The sequence below is a fragment of the Engystomops pustulosus genome, chromosome 4 (assembly GCF_040894005.1).
Source record: "Engystomops pustulosus chromosome 4, aEngPut4.maternal, whole genome shotgun sequence".
In the NCBI taxonomy this organism is placed as follows: Eukaryota; Metazoa; Chordata; class Amphibia; order Anura; family Leptodactylidae; genus Engystomops; species Engystomops pustulosus.
In genome coordinates, this window is record NC_092414.1 from 166,822,667 (window position 1) to 166,843,191 (window position 20,525).

General features: G+C 40.4%; 1 protein-coding gene across 4 annotated transcripts in view; it reads right to left on the reverse strand.

Moving 5' to 3' along the window:
• RHCG (Rh family C glycoprotein) overlaps positions 1-20,525 on the reverse strand; it is a 105,549-nt gene that overhangs the window by 36,641 nt on the left and 48,383 nt on the right. The window contains exon 1 of one of the 4 annotated variants that reach the window (XM_072148494.1): positions 240-483. The exons of 2 other annotated variants lie outside the window; for them this stretch is intronic. In XM_072148494.1, the coding sequence (XP_072004595.1) occupies positions 240-426 (187 nt within the window). In that variant the 5' untranslated portion in view covers positions 427-483. Of the gene's footprint in view, positions 1-239; positions 484-20,525 lie in introns of those variants that run through there. One more of the 4 variants, XM_072148496.1, reaches the window with a different exon arrangement.

The following is a 20,525-nucleotide window of genomic DNA, read 5'->3' on the forward strand; positions in this document are numbered from 1 at the left end:
ATTTTCCAGCCTACAGTTTCTTTTGCAGAGCTGCAAAAACCGATGACATATGGATGACACACTAATTTTTGCGGGCATATGGCTTGACAACGGATTACACAGAGATGACATACACACTACACAAATAGACCGCGTATCCACAGTATGTGAGCTGAGAACAGACGACATTGATTGCAGGGATCCTTACTTCATGGATTAACATGGTCTCAGATGTAAAATAAATAAATAAATGTACTTACTTGAGTACCTGTAGTAGTATTCATTTTCCAAGTCTGAAGTGATGCCTTTAAGTTTCTTGTATTCTCTCCAGTGGGGATCAGCTTCAAAATCATAACGTACAAATACTCCGAAAAGAACTATCATAGCAATCTCAAGCAAGAAGCAGAGGATTGGCAGCTTCCATCGCATGCACGTATTATAAATCATGATGGAGCTTTGCTGTTTAAATGTCCTCCTATTAGAAATTTGTGGAATTGCATTACAGTAAAGGATTCGTCTTTATTTATATGATGTATTTCTATGGGTGTAACTGCTTTGCATTTTCATCATCCAAGTCACACACCTTGTTCTGAATAGGGAGGAGAGTGGGAGATCCATAATAGGTTTGAGACGATATATAGGTATTTGACAGGTCAATTACGTATAATAAGGGTGTTAACTACATTTTTTTCTGCAAGGATGCAACTCAATAATTATAATTGCCAGCACAACCAAAGCTGCCAAGTGTGCAGCAATGTGTATGCAACTTGTTACAGATTTTTTATTTTTTAATTCATTTAACAAAGAGTGGAAGTTTAAACAATTAGCGTTTTTTCACGGCTGTATGCTATGCAGGATATTTGCTTAGAGTATACTAACCCTTTGTTGTCTATGTGACTATTCACATGTTGTTGTTTTTTTCATGAGGACCATAAGAAAAATCACAGAGTGCACTATTTTTTTCTCACTTGCAGACCATGAATTTTCTTTGAAGTCAATGGGTCCTCTAAAAAAACGCATAGAATACTTGAAAAACATGGGGGCACATTTACCCGTTGCGATCCCGTGGTGCGTTGTCTGACGAGGATTCGGATCTTCCGTGATTCACATAGCTCGTGCGCCCGATTTCCTGCATGTGTCGCTTTCCCCGCTGAGGTCTGCTGGAGTTCACCTTCTTCTTCCCGGTGCATGTGAGTGTTGATCTTGTGAAACAATTCCGTGGTTTTCCAAATTAGTCAGGTTTCCCGACGTCCATGCCCCCCAATTTGTGTCGCATGCAAGCTGGTGCCGATGCGCCACAATCCGTTTGCATGCACCAAAAATCCAGGGCAATTCAGGGAAAAAGGGTAAAAAGTCGTGAAACCCCACGAAAATGTGGTGTTCCGACCCTTAGTAAATGTGCCCCATGGTTTTCATAATTAGAAAAAAAGCACTGGCTGTAGCTGTAGACGAGAAAGATTGGAAGTAAATGTTCTTAAGGTTACAACAGTCATCAGTCAGTAGGAAGTGTACAGGCCTTGGCTTTCAGCCACCACAGGACATCACTAGTCTGTCACACTGCTCTGGTGAGATTTTGATCAACTCTTATTCCTTTGTCACCAAGGATAATTGGGATTTGATCAGGACTCTGGGCTGGCCATTGCTGGCTGATTGAGTGATGAATGCAAAGAAGGAAACCGGAGGAAACTCATGCAAACATGGAGAAAACATACAAACTCTTTGCAGATGTTGACCTGGATAGGCATTAAACCCAGGACACCAGCACTGCAAGGCTGTAGTGCTAACCACAGAGCCATCATGCTGCCCTATGACCTTGACATTTGAAAAATTGTGTGTTCTCTAATTTTGATCTCCAGTGAAGAGGTGAGAAATATTCTAAACAAAAAGTATAATACATAAGTACTATGATGTCCTGCCATCTCAACATGCTTACCCACAAAGACATAACTATATACACAACATTGTTCCAACCTATCAATATATAAGCATTATCTAGCTGAAATATACAAAAGGCTGATGCACCCAGACACGGTTGAAGGAAACAGTAGTGGATTATAATACAGTCGGTTTGAGCGGTAGCCCGCGGCCAAAGCCTTACAGGGAACCCATGGCCACCCACCAAATGATATACTCAGAAAGATCTTCACCCATAAAATCCTCATACAATCCTCCTTCCTCCAACGGTCCTGAAACTGCAGATTGAAATCAGGCAGGAAGGACGCATCCTCCATCCCTAAAGAAGCTGATTCGATTATATGTAGGAAGTGACTTCCAGACTAGTAGGGGCTATAATATTCATACGGCCCAGGACCCATGACAGTCTTTATCTGTCCCTGGGGGAGATGTATTAATGTGTCAGCGCAGAACTAGACAGTTCTCTGCTGCGGCAGTGTAAGACTGGCGAGTTCTACTTCACACCTCCTATTTTGCTGTGTTTTCTGGTGCACAGACCAGCATTTTTCACGCACTTATTATTTTCTTTAAGACCATTATCCCTATTTTACTAAGGATAAGCCCATATTTTTGTGAAAGTTGGAAAACTAAATGTCTAAAAGTGGTCTAAAACCTTCAATAGATATGACACACTTCATTTTGGGTGTAATTTATTCCAGAATACTGATGTAGACAGACAGATACATCTCCTCCATTGTTCCTTATCCAGAGAGGTACCGAATGTGTTTACAAGTGCAATTCACAATTTAGCAATGAGTCCCAGCTTTACCTAGTTAAATGTATGTCAAATTTATATACAGGCAGTCCCCGGGTTACGTACAAGATAGAGTCTGGAGGTTTGTTCTTAAATTGAATTTGTATGTAAGTTGAAACTGTATATTTTATCATTGTAGATCCAGACAAAAATATTTTAGGCCCCAGTGACAGTTGGAGTTTAAACATTTTTTGCTGTAATGGGACCAAGGATTATCAATAAAGCTTCACTTCAGGCACCTTACAGCTGATTATTGCAATCTGGAACTATAATGAAGCATTCAGAAAGCTTCACCAGAGGTCAGAGGGGTCTGTCTGTAACTATGGGTTGTCTGTAAGTCGGGTGTCCTTAAGTAGGGAACCGCCTGTAGTGGATTAGACAGCTAAATAAATGTGGTTTCACTTAGGCACGTGATGTGCTTGCTCCATTAAACATGTCACTGCATGTATATTTACCTTTGTCTTTGCCTCTTTTGAAAGGAGCATCCTGCCCTCTAAATACACACACACACAGCAGCCATCTCTGTCACTGCTCCAGGTCATCCATGTGATGTCAATCTCTTCAAATAGTCCATCCATTCTGACAGAGACAGGGAGAGGGGCGGTGGAGGGAACATGATGAGTCATAATTCTGCTGCTGCAGTTCCTCCTATTCAGCAAAGATGTAAAAAAGAAGCACCAAGGGTCTGCTCACAGTACAAAGTAAGTAGCAGGACTGCTGAATCACTTGATGAACATCCAGGGTTTATACAGTAGGCAGTAAAAAGACATGAGCAATTTATGTAAAAGAGGCCACGCCCTTTAAGTATTTTATGTGCTACTACGGGACTGGAATATATTTGCACATCTATTTGTGACTTTGTTACCCCTCTGTCTACCCCATTAAGGTTCACATAGCAAACCTGAAATAAGCTGTCCGAAGGGGTTGGGCTCACACAAAAAAAAAACACCTTTATACATCAATTTAGATGCGTCTACATGTTTAGGGCACACTGTAGCTGGTGGAGTGTGTTGTAGTGGGACACTGTAAGAGGTATGCTTAGGCTGGCATATATTTACCCTCGAGGACGGTAATGTACAAGGCCATATTATAACTATAGCAGCTGTATACTATTGCTGGTACTCTTTTGGGATTAATCTGATTCTGTATTATGAAAGGATAATTTTGCATTATGTTAAAAGGAGCCCTTCTGTGTCTGAAACTATTTAGAACGTACTATGTCTAATGTTTTTTGGGGTATAAACAGTGCAGGGTTATTCTCATCACAGCCATAAAAAGCTAACCTTTTAATGGAATGGTATAACCATTACGATTCTATTATTATTCTATATTATACTAGGGGTTATATATTCTCCATAACTTAACATGCCTTCTCTGTCAGTTTGTTATGGCACATATTTTACCTATGTGCATATTCATTAACATTGGGGCAGATTTACTAAGAACAGTGCACATTGCACTAGCTGCAGTTTGCCTGTGTATGGTGCAGGGTGCGCCAAATTCATGATTTCAGGTGCACATTCTTCATGAATCTGGCGCTTTATGCACTGCTCCGACAGAGTGCACCACTTTTTTTTTGGTGCACCTTTAACATGGGGCATGCAACACATTTGAACATCGGAACGCCCTGTTCAGTGCGGAAAATTGTGTCACATGATGGTTAGTGCAGCCGCGCCACAAAGCGTTCACGTGTGACACAAATGTGGTACAATAATTCTTAAATGTGCCCCATTATGTAAACAAATGTGGCTCCTAGGCCTCCTGCCAGTCCTGCATGTTGTGGTGGTGTTGCCTGCAGCTATGACAGACTATAGCAGTGAATGGCTCAGTGTACCAAAAAGTAAAAAGGGGAACAAAGGGCAATGCACACTAAAACATTAATAGAAGCTTTACCAAATTCATCTACGATCAGGTCAGAAAAACAGACACATAATTTAAGGGTTGACCACTTTACCTCATGTTTTTTTTAATATGTGTGTAAGTGTTGGTGGCAGAAAATTAGGTAATTTACACAAAGCCTCCGATCTTTTACCTCATCAGCCAGACATGGAGGGTCCAGGTGAAGGGTCATGTGATCTTTATCTGTTCATGAGCAATTTCCCTGACCTCACCCTAATCTTAGGGTATATTCAGACAATTATATACGGCCCGGGCGAGCATAAAGCCACGTGCAAGGAGAGAGGAGGAGGAAGCGAGCGGCCGGCTGCATGATATAGAAAATATGAATACTGTCATAACGTCATGGCAGGACGATTGTCCTTAATGGCTCATATAGATTGTGAGACCTCACGGGCATAGCCCTCCTTCACTTGTTCCCGATCTCTGTAGTTTTGTATTTGTACTTGCATTTATTCTTGTCTTAATATAATGTATGTGAATCTCTTATTGTTTGTACAGCAGCAATAATTGTGCTCCATGAATAATTAATAAAAATAATAGATAGAGATCACATGACCCTCCATCTGCAGCCATTTTATAGACAGGAATGCCTGGTCGATGAGGTAAAAGACAGGAGGCTTCACTTACCGTATATACTCGAGTATAAGCCAACCCGAGTATAAGCCGAGACCCCTAATTTTACCATCAAAAACTGGGAAAACCTATTGACTTGAGTATAAGCCGAGGGGGGGAAATGCATTAATCACAGACCCCCCCCCAGTATGTATACAGCCAGACCCCAGTAGTATACAGCCTGCCCCCAGTAGTATACAGCAGCCCCCAGTAGTATACAGCCTTCCCCCAGTAGTATACAGCACTGCCCCCAGTACAGCATTAAAAGAAAATAATAAACTTATATACTCACCCTCCGGTGGCCCCGACCTGCAGCGCTGCTCCCCCGATGTCCGCGCGGGTCCTCTTCTGGCTTCGGCGCCCGTCTTCTTTCTTCACTAACTTCGTGCCGGGCGCCGCCATTGTTCTCCCCTGGACAGCGCCTAGTATGACGCGCCGCTGCTGACGTCATACTAGGTGCCGTCTGGAGGAAAAACATGGCGGCGCCGGCGCGAAGTTAGTGAAGACAGAAGACGGCCGCGGGAGCCAGAAGAGGACCCACGCGGACATCGGGGAGCAGCGCTGCAGGTCGGGGCCACCAGAGGGTTAGTATATAAGTTTATTATTTTTTAACGATTTTTTATGACTGTATGACTCGTGTATAAGCCGAGGGGACGTTTTTTAGCACATTTTTTGTGCTGAAAAACTCGGCTTATACACGAGTATATACGGTATCAAGAAAGCAGTGCCCCGACACTTACATATACATTACAAAAAACATGAGGTAAAGTGGTCAAGCCCTTTAAAAAAAAACAGATATGATAAATAAAAATACAAATATAGTCCCCAATAAGACGACCAAACAAATGTTTATTTTCCCTTAATTTAATTTACTAAATAATAGTGTGCCTAATAGCAGTAAGGTCTAAAAGTATAATAGCGTCCCCTTAACCAACATGTATTGCTAGACTTCTGGCTTTGTGCCTCAGTGGTCACGTTTCCATATGAGATAGAAGTGAGCAGGTGGTGCAGAGATTGTTGACGGTTTCCTTTTTTAAAAAAATTTTCAAAAACAACATAACCTGTAAATTTTTTTATTTTAGAAGATTATGACACATTGTAAAATGAGGTACATAGCCATTACGTATGGTATTGTAAACATGCTTTTCATATAAGTCTGTATAGGAAAGTCAAGTCTAGAGTTCTGTACTTTGTGTTCTCAGTAAACATGACATATGTAAAAGCAAGTTATCTGATGGGCCCAGTGCCAGTATAGACTGCTTTAGTGAGCCTATAATCAAGCAATATAATGCACAACACATTCCAGAAAGAGAGTTAAATAAGTTGTATCAGACGTCTATTGAAGGAATGACATAATAAAGAATTTTTTATTGTTCACCTTTTTATGATAGGTGAATAATATTAGATCATTAGGTGATCAGCACCAGACAACTCTTAAAATAGTTTAAAGAGTGACTGCTTCATGGTCTACTAGACACAACGGCAATATATATTGTATTGGGAATGAGCCCTATTCCCTTGTACACAACTGAATTACATACTCGTTGGGGGTCATTTACTAAGGGCCCGATTTGCTTTTTTCCGACTGGGGTAATCCGAATATTTCGGATTTGCGCTGATTTTCCCTGAATTGCCCCGGGATTTTGGCGCACACGATCGGATTGTGGCACATCGGCGCTGGCATGCACGTGACGGAAATCGGGGGGCGTGGCCATAAAAAAACCCGACGGATTCGGAAAAACCGCCGCATTTAAAAAAAAAGGGTCGCTTGACACGCGCTTACCTGCACCCAGCGGAGGACGGTGAACTTCAGTGCAATCCGATGAACTTCAGCGCAGCAGCGACACCTAGTGGACATCGGGGGAACTGCCTTAGTGAATCCCGGCCGGACCCGAATCATCCGCAGAGAATGCGCCGCTGGATCGCGAATGGACCGGGTAAGTAAATCTGCCCCGTTGTGTCATTGATGTACATGACAGGTCTGTGAAGTAAAACAAACTGAAGTGCAATAACTGTTTTGATAGCAATGAGTTATTCTAATTTGATAAAATCCATACAATGGCATACCCATCTAAGGGCAGAAGTCCAGGGTGGGTTTGGAGGAACTCCGACACTCGATCACGATCTTCAGACAGACCAATAAGTAAACAAACTCATGGAATTTATTGTAGAAATTATTAAAATGGTTAAAAGGCAACACCTTTTGCTTCAAGTGGACAACCCCTTTAACTTTCATTAAATGAAATGGATTGTCTGAGACACAAAAATGCTTTGGGCCAGTGACATACCCTGTGATATCACCAAAGTTTGGCTTCTACAAAGTCGCCGTTGACTAATCTAATGAAATTGAAATTCTAATTATACTAGGCTGGTAAACAACATCCTGACATCTGCACGCTTTTTAAAAACATGCAGCGCAAAATGGTTGAATGCAGGGGCGTAACTACAGTGGTAGCAGCCATAGCAGCTGCTATGGGGCCCACAGTGTCAGGGGGCCCCATCATCCAACCTGACAAAAGAATGAACACCATTATATATACATTGTACAACATAATATGTATATAACATATATGTGATGTATATAAGCTGTATCTGTGATGTGTATGTATGTCTACACAATGTATGATGTGCATATATACTGCATTATGCTCTATATACCATATTTTTCGGACTATAAGGCGCACAAAAAAATCCTTTGATTTTCTCAGAAATCAAAGGTGCGGCTTATAGTCCGGTGCGCCTTATATATGAACCTTACTTACAGACAACAGCTGCCTTGAACTGTGCACAAGTCTGCCACCTGCTGGTCATTCATCCTTATAATCAAGTGCGCCTTATAATCCGGTGCGCCTTATATGTTACGCCACTGGTTGAATGTGTCAAGTATTAGAGGATTGGTCCGCTAAGGTAGGCATTTTAATTTGTGCAGGCCCCTTAGGTGGGTATTATACTGTGTACGGGTCCCTTAGGTGAGTAGTATACTATATGCAGACCCTTAGGTGAGCATTATACCATGTGCAGACCCTTAGGTGAGTATAATACCATGTGCAGACCCCTTAGGTGAGTATTATACTATGTGCAGACCCCTTAGGTGAGTATTATACCATGTGCAGACCCCATAGGTGAGTATTATACCATGTGCAGACCCTTAGGTGAGTATTATACTATGTGCAGACCCCTTAGGTGAGTATTATACTATGTGCAGACCCCTTAGGTGAGTATTATTCTATGTGCAGACCCCTTAGGTGAGTATTAAACTGTGTGGAGTTACTAAAGAGATGAGATTAGGGTATAGGCTATTATATGTAAATTGCATAGCCCACATTTCATCTGTTATTGTCAGGAGTTACAGTACTAAATGATGGGCTACCTACTAATCTCCTAGCAGCAGCCTAGTCAAACTCTGCATGTAATGCGCTATTTCAACACAAATATAATGGGGTCAGTGTGACGTGTTTGCAAATATTTGAGACAACATTGCTAGGAGATAAAAGATCTTCTAATAAATGTTAAATAATAATCAACATAAGCTTATGAATATGCAAATGCTATAAACAGGTAATGTACAATTTATATATAAAGCATCCATTCATTTATAAGTGTTATTTCTAAGAACTAGGGCAAGCCCATAATTTGGTCCCAATTTAAAGACATGGAAAAAACCTGTAATACTATAACCTACCAACCAGCTGTCTTTATTCTGCTGACTAATCTGTAATGCAAAGTGATGAAATCTGAATAGGAACATAATTGCATAACTTCTGCATCCTCTGCATTATTTTATCATGGGGATTTGTGTGAAGCTTCCTGAATACTGAGTGAGTTCTAAGCGAGGCTTCACTTCAATAACATGAAGTCAAATTGCTTTTCACATTAAGACTGCTTTCAAAAATGAGTGAACATTTAGTATGTGGACTACGGTGTGGCTTAGTACTAACTACACAATGAGTGAAAATTTAGTATGTGGACTACGGTGTGGCTTAGTACTAACTACACAAAACTTTTTTGTTTGTAAGTATTTTATAGCTTCTATTAACATTTTTTATTTCTAGGCATCGGTTGGCAGCCTTACACTGTACCCACAAAGCATAACACCCCGATTTACTGGACCCAGCGGTATATACTGCTCCCCATAGTGGCCCCTAATTAGGATTAACCCCATTACTCTTGACACACCACATTTATAATGGCCGCTTTTCTGTAGCACCCTCTTTATAATGCCCCTTAGCAGTGACGTAACTAACGCTACGGCTGCTACAGGGCCCGTGAGGCTCAGGGGCCCGTAGCACAATCATAATGTCTGCCTAATGTCACTCGGACTCACTCCATCTAATCACTACCCAACTGCCGCCGTGCAGCACTCTCAGCCAGGGCCCTGTTATACGATGCAACAGGGTCTAAAACAATAATTCCCGCCCCTCTTTTCTTGTCCCCTCCTGCTCTGTTCCTGCCTCCTCTGTCATTGGCTTAATGCGTCTGCAGTCCGCCCCCTGGCCAAAGCTCTTCCATCTACTTTACATTTTTAATTAAAAAATATTTATTCATGTCTGACTGCCTTTTTTTTAGCCTTGAACCTGTCACCATGAAAATCATTGTAATATGCAGCATGTTATAGAGCAGGAGGAGCTGCACATATAGTACATAGTATCCTATTTGCTGAGCAGGCTATATATGATGTCCTATGTGTAGACAGCATCTTATAGAGCACTCTTTACTGTTGAAACCTCATCTCAAACATTGACATGTACTTTGGCTATAAGTTCTATAGATTGATGTTTACAGGTACTTTTCATGGTATCCCCATGTTGAACCAATCTCTGAGTGGCTCTTACTCTCCCAATTTAAAGTACTGTATATATAATTTGTAATATATAATTTATGAATAGCTAGCTTAAGGGGAACTCTCAGAAATGTACCTAATAAACCATCACCAGTATGTTGTCAAGCAGCTGAACCCCTTCCAAATCAAATTTCTTCCATACCCCCGTGTGGTGGCATCATCCAGATAATCAACATTGACGTGAGATGTAATTGGATGTAGAAAGTCAATGAGGCGGAGATTTTAGCACTGAAGTCAAGCTTTCCCCACTTCATAATGCCCCATCTGCTGTGATTGAGATCATTCACCAGGCTTCAGAAGAACCAGATAGTGATGACCCTGGGCGTAACGTCAAATACAGCAGAGGAGGCAGTCTATGTCAGGGAGAGCTTGACTTCAGTGCTAAAGTCTTCGGCTCTTTGACTTGATACAGATGATACCACCACACTGGACTACAAAAGAATCGTGATCTGAAAGATATTAATCTTTTTGACAATGTACCTGTAGGGGTTTTATTATATTTTATTATATCTTGTCTCCACTTACCATTGTAAGTATAGTTGATGGATATATTATGTAAATTGAAATGGAAGTATAAAAACATCATGTTTAGATGCTTAGATATTAGCAGATAAAACCAGAAGAGACATGACACATTTTCTGCCTTCAAGCTACAGTTAGACAATTATTCATACACTTATGGGTTATACATACCTGGAGATACATCAGAGAGCTACTTGAAAGAATTTTTACATTTTACAAATTGATCATCAATCAGAGACGCTAAAAATGTCACTAGTTTTAGAAACTTTCGAAAATATCTTTCATAAATCACATTTGTAGTGACCTTCCTTATGCAGTTTATGACTGCAGGAGATTAAGGTTATTTTGATGTTAGAAAAATTCTTAAAACAATTGAAACATCTGAAATAGTCTTTAAAGGGACCCACCAATAATAAAGAGCTTTCATAGTCACTCCACATCTAGGGTTGTACATATATTTTTATATTCCTACAGTGGGTACAAAAAATATTCAGACCCCTTTTTTACTCTTTGTTTCAATGCAGCCAATTGGTAAGATCAAAATAGTTCCCCATCTTGAAAGAAAAGAACAAAATGTAGATATTTTTGCTAATTTAATAAACAAGAAAAACTGAAATATCCCTCGGGTTGGATGGTGAACATTGGTGGACGCCATTTTCAAGTCTCTCCAGAGATGCCCAGTTGGGTTTAGGTCAGGACTCTGGCTGGGCCAGTCATGAATGGTCACTGAGTTGTTCCAAAGCCTCTGCTTTGTTATTTTAGCTGTGTGCTTAGGGTCATTGTCTTGTTGGAAGGTGAACCTTTGGCCCAGAGCACTCTGGAAGAGGTTTTCAACCAGAATATCTCTGGAATTGGCCACATTCATCTTTCCTTCATTTGCAAAAAGTCATCCTGTCCCTGCAGCTGGAAAACACCCCCATAGCATGATGCTGCCACCACTATGTGTCACTGTTGGGACTGTATTTGGCAGGTGACTGTTTTCTCCAAGCATACAGCTTACAATTAACACTATAAAGATCAATCTTTGTCTCATCAGACCGGAGAATCGTATTTATCATAGTCTGAGAGTCCTTCATGTGTTTTTTGCAAACTGTATCCTTTTATATGTCTTACACTGAGGAGAGGCTTCCATCAGCACACTCTGCCACAAAGCTCTGACGGGAGGAGGCTGCAATGAAAGTTGACTTTCTAGAACTTTCTCCCATCTCCCAAATGCATCTTTGGAGCTCGTCCATAGTGATCTTGGGGTTCTTTTTTAACTCTCTCTCCGAGGCTCTTTACCCACAATTGCTCAGTTTGGCTTGATGGCCAGTCATCCCTAACTTCTTCCATTTAAGGATTATGGAGGCCACTGTACTTTTTGGAACATTTAGTGCTACAGAAATTCTTTTGTAACCATGGCCAAATATGCCCACAATTTTGTCTGAGCTCCTTGGGCAGTTCCTTAGACCTGATGATAATCATGGGCTCTGACATGCTTTGTGAGCTGTGAGGCCTTTTATACACATGTGTGTTCTTTTCCTGATCAAGTCCAATCAGTTTAATTAAACACAGCTGGACTATAATGAAGGAGTAGAACCATCTCAAGGAGCATCAGAAGGAAATGGACAACATGTGAGTTAAATATGAGTGTCACAGCAAAGGGTCTGATTACTTATAACCAGGTGATATTTCAGTTTTTCTTGTTTTATAAATTAGCAAAAATGACTACATTTCTGTTTAATAATAATAATAATAATAATAATTCTTTATTTATATAGCGCACACAGATTACGCAGCGCAAAGCATGTACAAAGCATGTTTATTTCAGTCACAGTGGGGTGCAGAGTGTACATTAATGAGCAACAAAAGATAACTTTTTGATATTACCAATTGGGGGCAATGAAACAAAGAGTGAAAACTTTAAAGGGGTTTAAGTACTATCCATACCGACTATATGTAGCTTCATGGCAAGATTCTACAAATGTTAGTTTATAGGCGTATAAAAGAAGGAAGCGTCTACTCACAGTGTTATTTTTTTAATTGTCCAACTCACTGTAATTATATTTACTTTTATTTTACAGTAGACTATTAATCCTGCTATTATGTATTGGTATTTCATTTGGATTTATTTTAGTCACTTCACCTAATGAGTATTTATTTATACAAGACATTTGAATAAGGGAAGATGATATGATATTAAATTAAAACGTACGAGGGAAACAGCCCTTCCCTCCTTCTTAAAGCACCTTTCTAAAAGGGGTATTCTCATCTTGGACATTCCATTAAATATGGAATTTGGCACAAATTTTCGTTTAGGCGCATGTTTTGGCGCAAGATGACTCCAGGCACCCCCTGGCGTAGAAATAGGACAAAAACTACTACCAAATTTATCTAGAACAATTGCTCCTTAGAGGGACATGTGCACGAAAAAAAAAATATTATGTGACAAACGCAAAAAAAAAAATGCAACAACATACATAGACTCACTTGATGAATTCAGATAAAACAAAAATGGAATTGAATATAGACAAGCAAGTCAAAGACATATTGTAATGATAAATAAAGGGCGGATAGCTGAATAACATACAACTACAAGCTATCCTTCTGGTAAGTATGTAGCTTGTCCAGTAAAGTTTGTAAAAACAAAAGCATTTGTCACAGATTTGTATTATTTTGATCTTTTGATGACTTAGGGCTATGGAATGATGACATAAATCTCATATTTTAATCGTTGAATTTACAGGAGAAAACTGGTCCAGCTGGTCTTTCCTGCTGCTGCCATTAGCTTCTATATGTTCACTTTCATTACTCCTGACAATCACGTGTCACTTACACCTCCTAGGAATGGAGCATGTGTGCACAGGTTAACCGTCTCTGTGCTGCCGATGCAAATGTGAATTTAAAATAGTATTTTTGTTTTAGATAACACAAGAAGAGAATGTCTGTGATTGCTATCGCCATATACAAGTCACATTTAATTACATAAAATTACTTACTGCCTAGAGATATGCAAAATCATTTCTTAAACCAGGTAAGGCTCATTGTACACTACCGCTCCTTTCCTCCTTTAAAAAAGTAAAGAATAAAAGTTTAATAGAGGTTTAACATATAACTTAAAAATCCCATTGACATCAATGTAAATTTTCTGTCATGCATTGGGGCTTATTTACTAAGGGTCCGCGGATCCCACGTTCGGATTGTGGTGCAGCTGCATCGGCTTTCAGAAATTGGGGGGCAGGCCGTCGGATGATCGGACTAAGCCGACTGATTCGGACTGAGCGCGGGATTCAAGATTCAAATTGTGTCACAAGACATTGCACTTACATGCACCAGGAAGAAGGTGAACTCTTTCGGACCTGAGCGGGGAAGCGACACATGCAGGATATAGGGCGCACAATCTTAGTGAATTGCGCCATAATGCATTATCATCGGACACTCTGTACTTCGAAAACGGAAGAGTAAGTAAATGTGCCCCATTATGTTCCGTTTAGGCAGGGATCCATTATCCATGGGATCTTTGGACAGAAAAAATGACAGAAGCTGCAGTACTTTGAAAAAATGCATGGATAATAGATCCATGCCAAACCGATCATAACGGATGACATAAGATTTTACTTTGATGTCAATGGAATTTTTAACTGATACGTTAAACTTTCAATTTTCGCTTTTTTAATAGAGGAAAGGAATGGTAGTGTGAATTTAGCTAAACAGAAATACTATTAGAATTATTTAAATGTCCGAAGAGAGGTCTAGAGTCTCCGCACTGTTCAAATTCGGTGTAAGCCCATAAGCGTTTCGCGCTTACTAGCGCATCTTCAAGCCGTTGACGGCTTCAACGGCTTGAAGATGCGCTAGTAAGCACGAAACGGCCCGTCGCCGTCTGGCTCCAGCGTTCCCTCTGTACCACACCACATGCTGAATAAAGAAACGTAGTTCCACAAGTTCGGTGAGTGCCGCCTTCTTCTTTCTTTTTGTATACTATTAGAATTATCCATCTAATTCCTCCATATACAATATGCAACAATTACCATGTATCTGAAGTGCTGCTTAGAGTCATTTACATAATGAATTTAAAACATAGTTCAATCTATGATGATAGGCTTGTTGGTGTCTGCTGAACAGATTTATCTCTACAGTCAAACAGGGAGAAAGTTGTCCATTAAGCCAAGTTGTGAGGATTAGTTGTATCTGCTCAGACGAATATCCCCATATCTGGCTTATCTTTAAACTATGTGTTTTTTCTGAAATGCTACAATATAGAGTAAAACTCTTCCCAGAGGTACTGTTCAGAGCTACTGTACCACTTACAAGTGGGGACTCCTTGCATTATACAACCTGGCATTGTGCTTGGTTTACCTGCACCGAGCAAAGTCATATGCCACCGGCCTAAGGGCAAAAGCAAATAATGGCCCAAATATATGAAAACTGGTGCACACTGCCTAGTGCAGTTTGCCTCACTAATGTGCAGTTTTCACCAGATAATCTGATAGAGGCGCACACACTTGTAAATCTGGTCTGTTTTCAGGATGTGCACAGAGTTGCACCTTTTTGTGCACTTTGTATCATTCTGTTGCGACAGAATTGTGGCGCAGCAGAGTAATAAGAGGTTCCAGCCTGGTGTAACTACCGTGCCTTTGTAGGGGCTCGGCTCACTATGAGCCACGACCCATTCGCCCTCTCTCCCCGCCCACTTGGTATGGAGGTGGTGTAAAGAAGGGAAAAGCCATGATAAATCCCTTCAATGGGTCCTTAAAAAGAAAGGACAGCACTCCTGAATCTGAAATGCAACAATCAGCCTTCAATAACGCATACCCGTTATTGGCTCTTGCTGCATAAGCCAGTGGAGATGGGCGGCACTGAACTAGAACACTGAAAAGCGGTAGGTATTAGTTCTTTATTATTTTTAAAACCCTTAGAGCCCAAGGCAAAAAAAATGATACAACGGATCCATTTTCACAAAGGTGTATTGGCTTTATGTAATTGCAGACAAACTCTCACTTTCGTATGGGTGATCTGTCAAGACAATCTAAAATGCCAAAATTCTTCACATATTGAAGGAAAGCAAAATCATGAAAACTTCACTAATTTGTGTTGGGTATGATAAAATGTGTTAACCATGAAGGCTCCAGTCTACAGTGTATACATCTACAGAGCCAGCACCCAAGGATATGCAAAAGTTTAATTCACCTTTAAGTAATGGACGGTACATCTGTGAGCTCTTCTACCAAGCCTATTATTATACATACATGAGACGCCCCCTAATTTGTGTTGCATGTTGCCTAGTGCAGCTGCGCCACAAAAGGGTCACGTGCGTGGATTCATATGGATGAATCTATATTGCATCTCCCCTGTTCAATTTTAACTTACAGAGAATTTTCCAACCGGTTACAATGTAAGCAAACTCTCAGTTGTAAGTCGTACCACTCAACAAGTATTCAGCTTTGAGATATATACAAGAATGTTCTGTTTACTGACAGTAAATAGAGATTTGGAGTATATTGAGCTGAAATGAAAAGCAATAATTTACATAATAAAAGGGTGACTCACATAAGATTTGTCATTATAATTCCTTCTTAATTTACTGCCAATAGGATGGTCATAATAATATGTGCATTGGCTGTGCTGCAGGGGCTGTAGAGGTCATGGATACGAAGCAAATGATTCAGATGATCATTCCAGTGGAAATCTGTATTAGACTACTTAATAACTAATATGTCTGCTGCAAAAAAAAATATGTTTGCAGGAATTTTTGCGAGTCACTAATGATCTGAAACCTGAACAGGCAAAAGGGGCCTCAAAAATACTGCAAAAAAATTATCTGACATACATGAACAGTGATCAGTCATAAAATCAACATGTAGTGAACAATATTTATTATCCAAATTGAACAGAGGGGAAACGTTGGTGCAAAGTCGGGGTCTGTATGAATAAATGGTATGGCATAGGTGTCGCTGCTGGTATAATATGAGCTGCCCTAGCTCATAAAAGTGTACAACACAATAGAAGACAAAATAACAATATACCTGCACTGACTGTGACTACTGATGCAAACAATGATATATGAAGTGAAGAGATATATTGGCTGAGTGGGTAACTGACCTGATTAAAAACAGTCTTCAATTGAGGAGGTGGTGATGATCAGGAAGTTTCTCCGCAGTGTGAATAGTCCAACAAGGATAGTAGGTATCCAATGTAGTAGATGCCTTTTTCTGTGAGCCAAGTTTGAAGTCAGTCCAAGAGCAGAGCGATTCAGTGTGGGAGCCCCGGCCGGTGGCTCGACCGGAACTCTACCCTGAGGAAAAGAGCCGTAGCTCTTGAAAACGCGTTCGGTGCGTGTTCACCTATGTCCCACCGCTCCATCCATAACTTAGAGTGACGTCACTATTCACTTCCAACTCATCGTGTGGTCTAGCCACCGGCTGGGGCTCCCACACTGAATCGCTCTGCTCTTGGACTGACTTCAAACTTGGCTCAAGGAAAAAGGCATCTACTACATTGGATACCTACTATCCTTGTGGGACTATTCACACTGCGGAGAAACTTCCTGATCATCACCACCTCTTCAATTGAAGAATGTTTTAATCAGGTCAGTTACCCACTCAGCCAATACATCTCTTCACTTCATATATCAATATTTATTATCCTTTATAATGACAGCTGTCAAGGGATGGGGTATACATATCTCCCAACTCTCCCCATTTCCTGAAGAGAATGAGGGACAAAATGGCAGTGATCACCCCCAAGCTACACCCCTAATCACACCATGGCCACACCCCAAAATTTTTATTACTAATAATCATCTCCATAATAATAATTATCATCTCCATAATAATAAATACACTTTTGCCCAGCCTGGGATTTTAACCCACAACCTTTTAACTCCACATGACATAGAGAGCCACTATCCACTAAGCTACAGGCTGACTCATGCTCCATGCACTGGTATATAGAGATACATCTTCTCAGAGATACAATAATAATCTCTGAGAAGATCTCTCTCTATATACCAGGGCATGGAGCCTGTGTCACAGTGTAACAGTGAAGCTCTTGGTTATATAAGATCCTCCCTTAGACAACCACTGACACCATAGTCTAGGGGGATAGAGGCTCTGACCTTTATCTCTATGGCTGGTGAAGTGTGGAGGGTCTGGGTTCAAATCCTGACCTGGGCAAAAGTTTATTAAATTGAATGAAATAGAGCCTTGTGTCTGGGGAAGCCCAGGGAGATGTAGAGACTCCATATATGGACAGATGGTGATCTCTCCCTGATGAAGTGATCCCTGCTCTGCTGCTAGCTCGAAGTAATTCAGTACCACATGTTCGGGCTTGGAAAGTATACTAGTTGGGTCCAATGGTGTAAGAAGCTGATGGGCCCCAGTGCAAAGTCTGTGTCAGGCCCCTGACTATAATTTATGGTTTATAGTAAAGATCTTCTCATATGGGAAAGTGACACCATAAGGGCCCAATAAAACATCTTGGGCCTGGGTGTGACCGCAACCACTGCACCCCCGCAAGTTACGCCCCTGGTCGGGACAAAACCCCAGCCAGTGCAGGACCTGGAGGGAATATCTGGGACAATCTCTCAGCTGCCCGTGACAGCGGGATAGAGGTAAAAAACCAGGACTGTCCAGCCAAATCCAGGATGGTTGGGGGCTATGGGAATAGTATGCAGTAAGTTCTCAAAGGTGATGTGTTGAAAGTAAGTGTGAAGACTGATCTTTGCTGGCTGGACTGAAAATGATCTAAACAAAGACATATGCTCCAATCCCATAGAAGAGTAGTACAAAGTTCTGACAAAAAAGAAGTTAAAGCTATGTATGATAAAGTCTCATTAGAAACATTGGATGGAGGAACAAGGCAGACGACATACATATGACATATCCAATACATGAAGCCCTACTAATATCAGAGGACACCTTCACAGGATTTGTTAACCTCCTATCTCGGTCACATATGTTTTGGCAACAAGAGGAACTTAGAACTAGTCAGGCCATTATAATGGCGTTTTCAACCTGTAGTAGATTGCTGGGACCTAAACTATGAAGAGAATTGGGGTCCATAATTCTCTTATCTGAATGGAGATATTGTTGGGAAGGTGGACTACTGCTCCATTTAATGCTATATGCCCACCAGAGCCAGAAGCCACCACCGCAAAGTACTGAAATCACCTTCTCAGAAAGTTCTTTACCACTTTGCCTGAGCTCTGATTCATTCAGATGGTACAAAATGCTTCTCTATATCTCTTCTTGTTGATATTCAATGCTTTAGTGTTTTCTTCCTGTGGATAAACACCGGTCCCTGGTCATGTGATAAAGATTCCATTCACATTATATGAAGTTATTATGAAGAAGTTCTTTTTAATAGTTATTTTTTTTGGTGAAAAACAATTCAAAAGAACTTTTTCACAATAGTATGACTGGAATCCTTATCACATGTTACAAGGGACTGGGTGCCTTTCCAGAACACCTATTTTTTTAAACAAGGGATGTGCAGCAGGATGTGCAGAAAATCAAGGCTACCACCAAAGAGTATAACCAGTGTGCGTGAGAAACTTTCAGTAGAAATCTTGTGTCACTAGGATTAGAATTTTTGCTTGGCAGGTACAAAATTAGTAAAGGATGACAGCAGAATTCTATAGAGAATTTATTATCAAGTTTGGGGTCATTCCCCTTTTTCTTGATACCTAAGGGGACATCTTGCCTAGTTAAACAATTATATAACAGCATTGACAATGAATGTCCAGAGAATACAATATAAGAGGATAAGAAGTAATGATAGAAAAGAGAGACATATATGAATAAACTCTGTTGAACTTGCACATGTCAAACAGGAATTTCTATCCCTATAAAGATTCTTATTGCAAACTTCTGCTGCCCTTTAAGAATATATTTACATACATATGACTTGTCGCTGAAATTTTAGAAAGGGAAAACTATACTTGAATGGGATTTATATATACATATGCAAAGAAAATCATCATTCAGATTATAGGAATGGATTTTGTAGACATTTCAATAACCATCCATTCATTTCAGTTAGAATTGCAGCGTGGGGGACAGCAGGTGCATGAGCTGTGCTCTTCCTGTATCAACTGTTGTACCCCCTTCAAACATCTAATTATTACCCATCCTATGGATAGGTCATTGATAGTATAGAGGGATGGAAAGCCTCTTTAAAGAACATCTACCACCAGGATGAAAGACTGTATCCATGGCCTGAGGGGCTCCATTAACACCTATGGAGCATGGAGCCCCTGAGGCTCACTTCCTTAGAGTCCTTCATCCTGGTGGTAGATGCCCTTTAAATACTATGTATGGACCTACCTCGACTTCCTATTCTACCAAAGATTTCCGGGAATTATTAGATGCAAATTAATACAATATCTAAGAACCTTAACATGCAATATAAATTATAATTAGTTAGATATTATTTTTTAGCTTGCATCTGAAATTTTACATGATAAAGCTAGGGTCACACCAAAGTTAATAAGTATTAGAATTTTTTTTTTTTTATGTACATGATGGAAGAAAATAACAGAACACATTAACACTGGTGTGATCCTAACCTGACGTGGGATTGTAATTCAAGAGGATACAGTTTGCACTTCCAATCCAAACTTCTCACTCAAGACAAGGGATCCTACCCCACATTGATATAAATTAAAGGGAACCTGTCATCAGAAATTGACCTAATTTACCATTACTAGTATGTTGGAAAGCAGATTTAACACCTTCCAGACCATGTTTCTTTCATGGCTCAGTGTGGTGTGAGTTGTAAATTGGTTGTATGAAGTCATGGAGGTGGAGAGCTCAGCATTGAACTCAAACTCTCTTCACCTCAGTATAAATGATAACTGTTAAGTGATGTGTCTGGATCATCATTTATAGTGAAGAGGGCAATCTGAAGTGAGGAGAGCTTGACTTCACTGTTAAATTCTCCACTTCCTCCTTGACTTTATACAACTATATTACATGTCACTTCAAA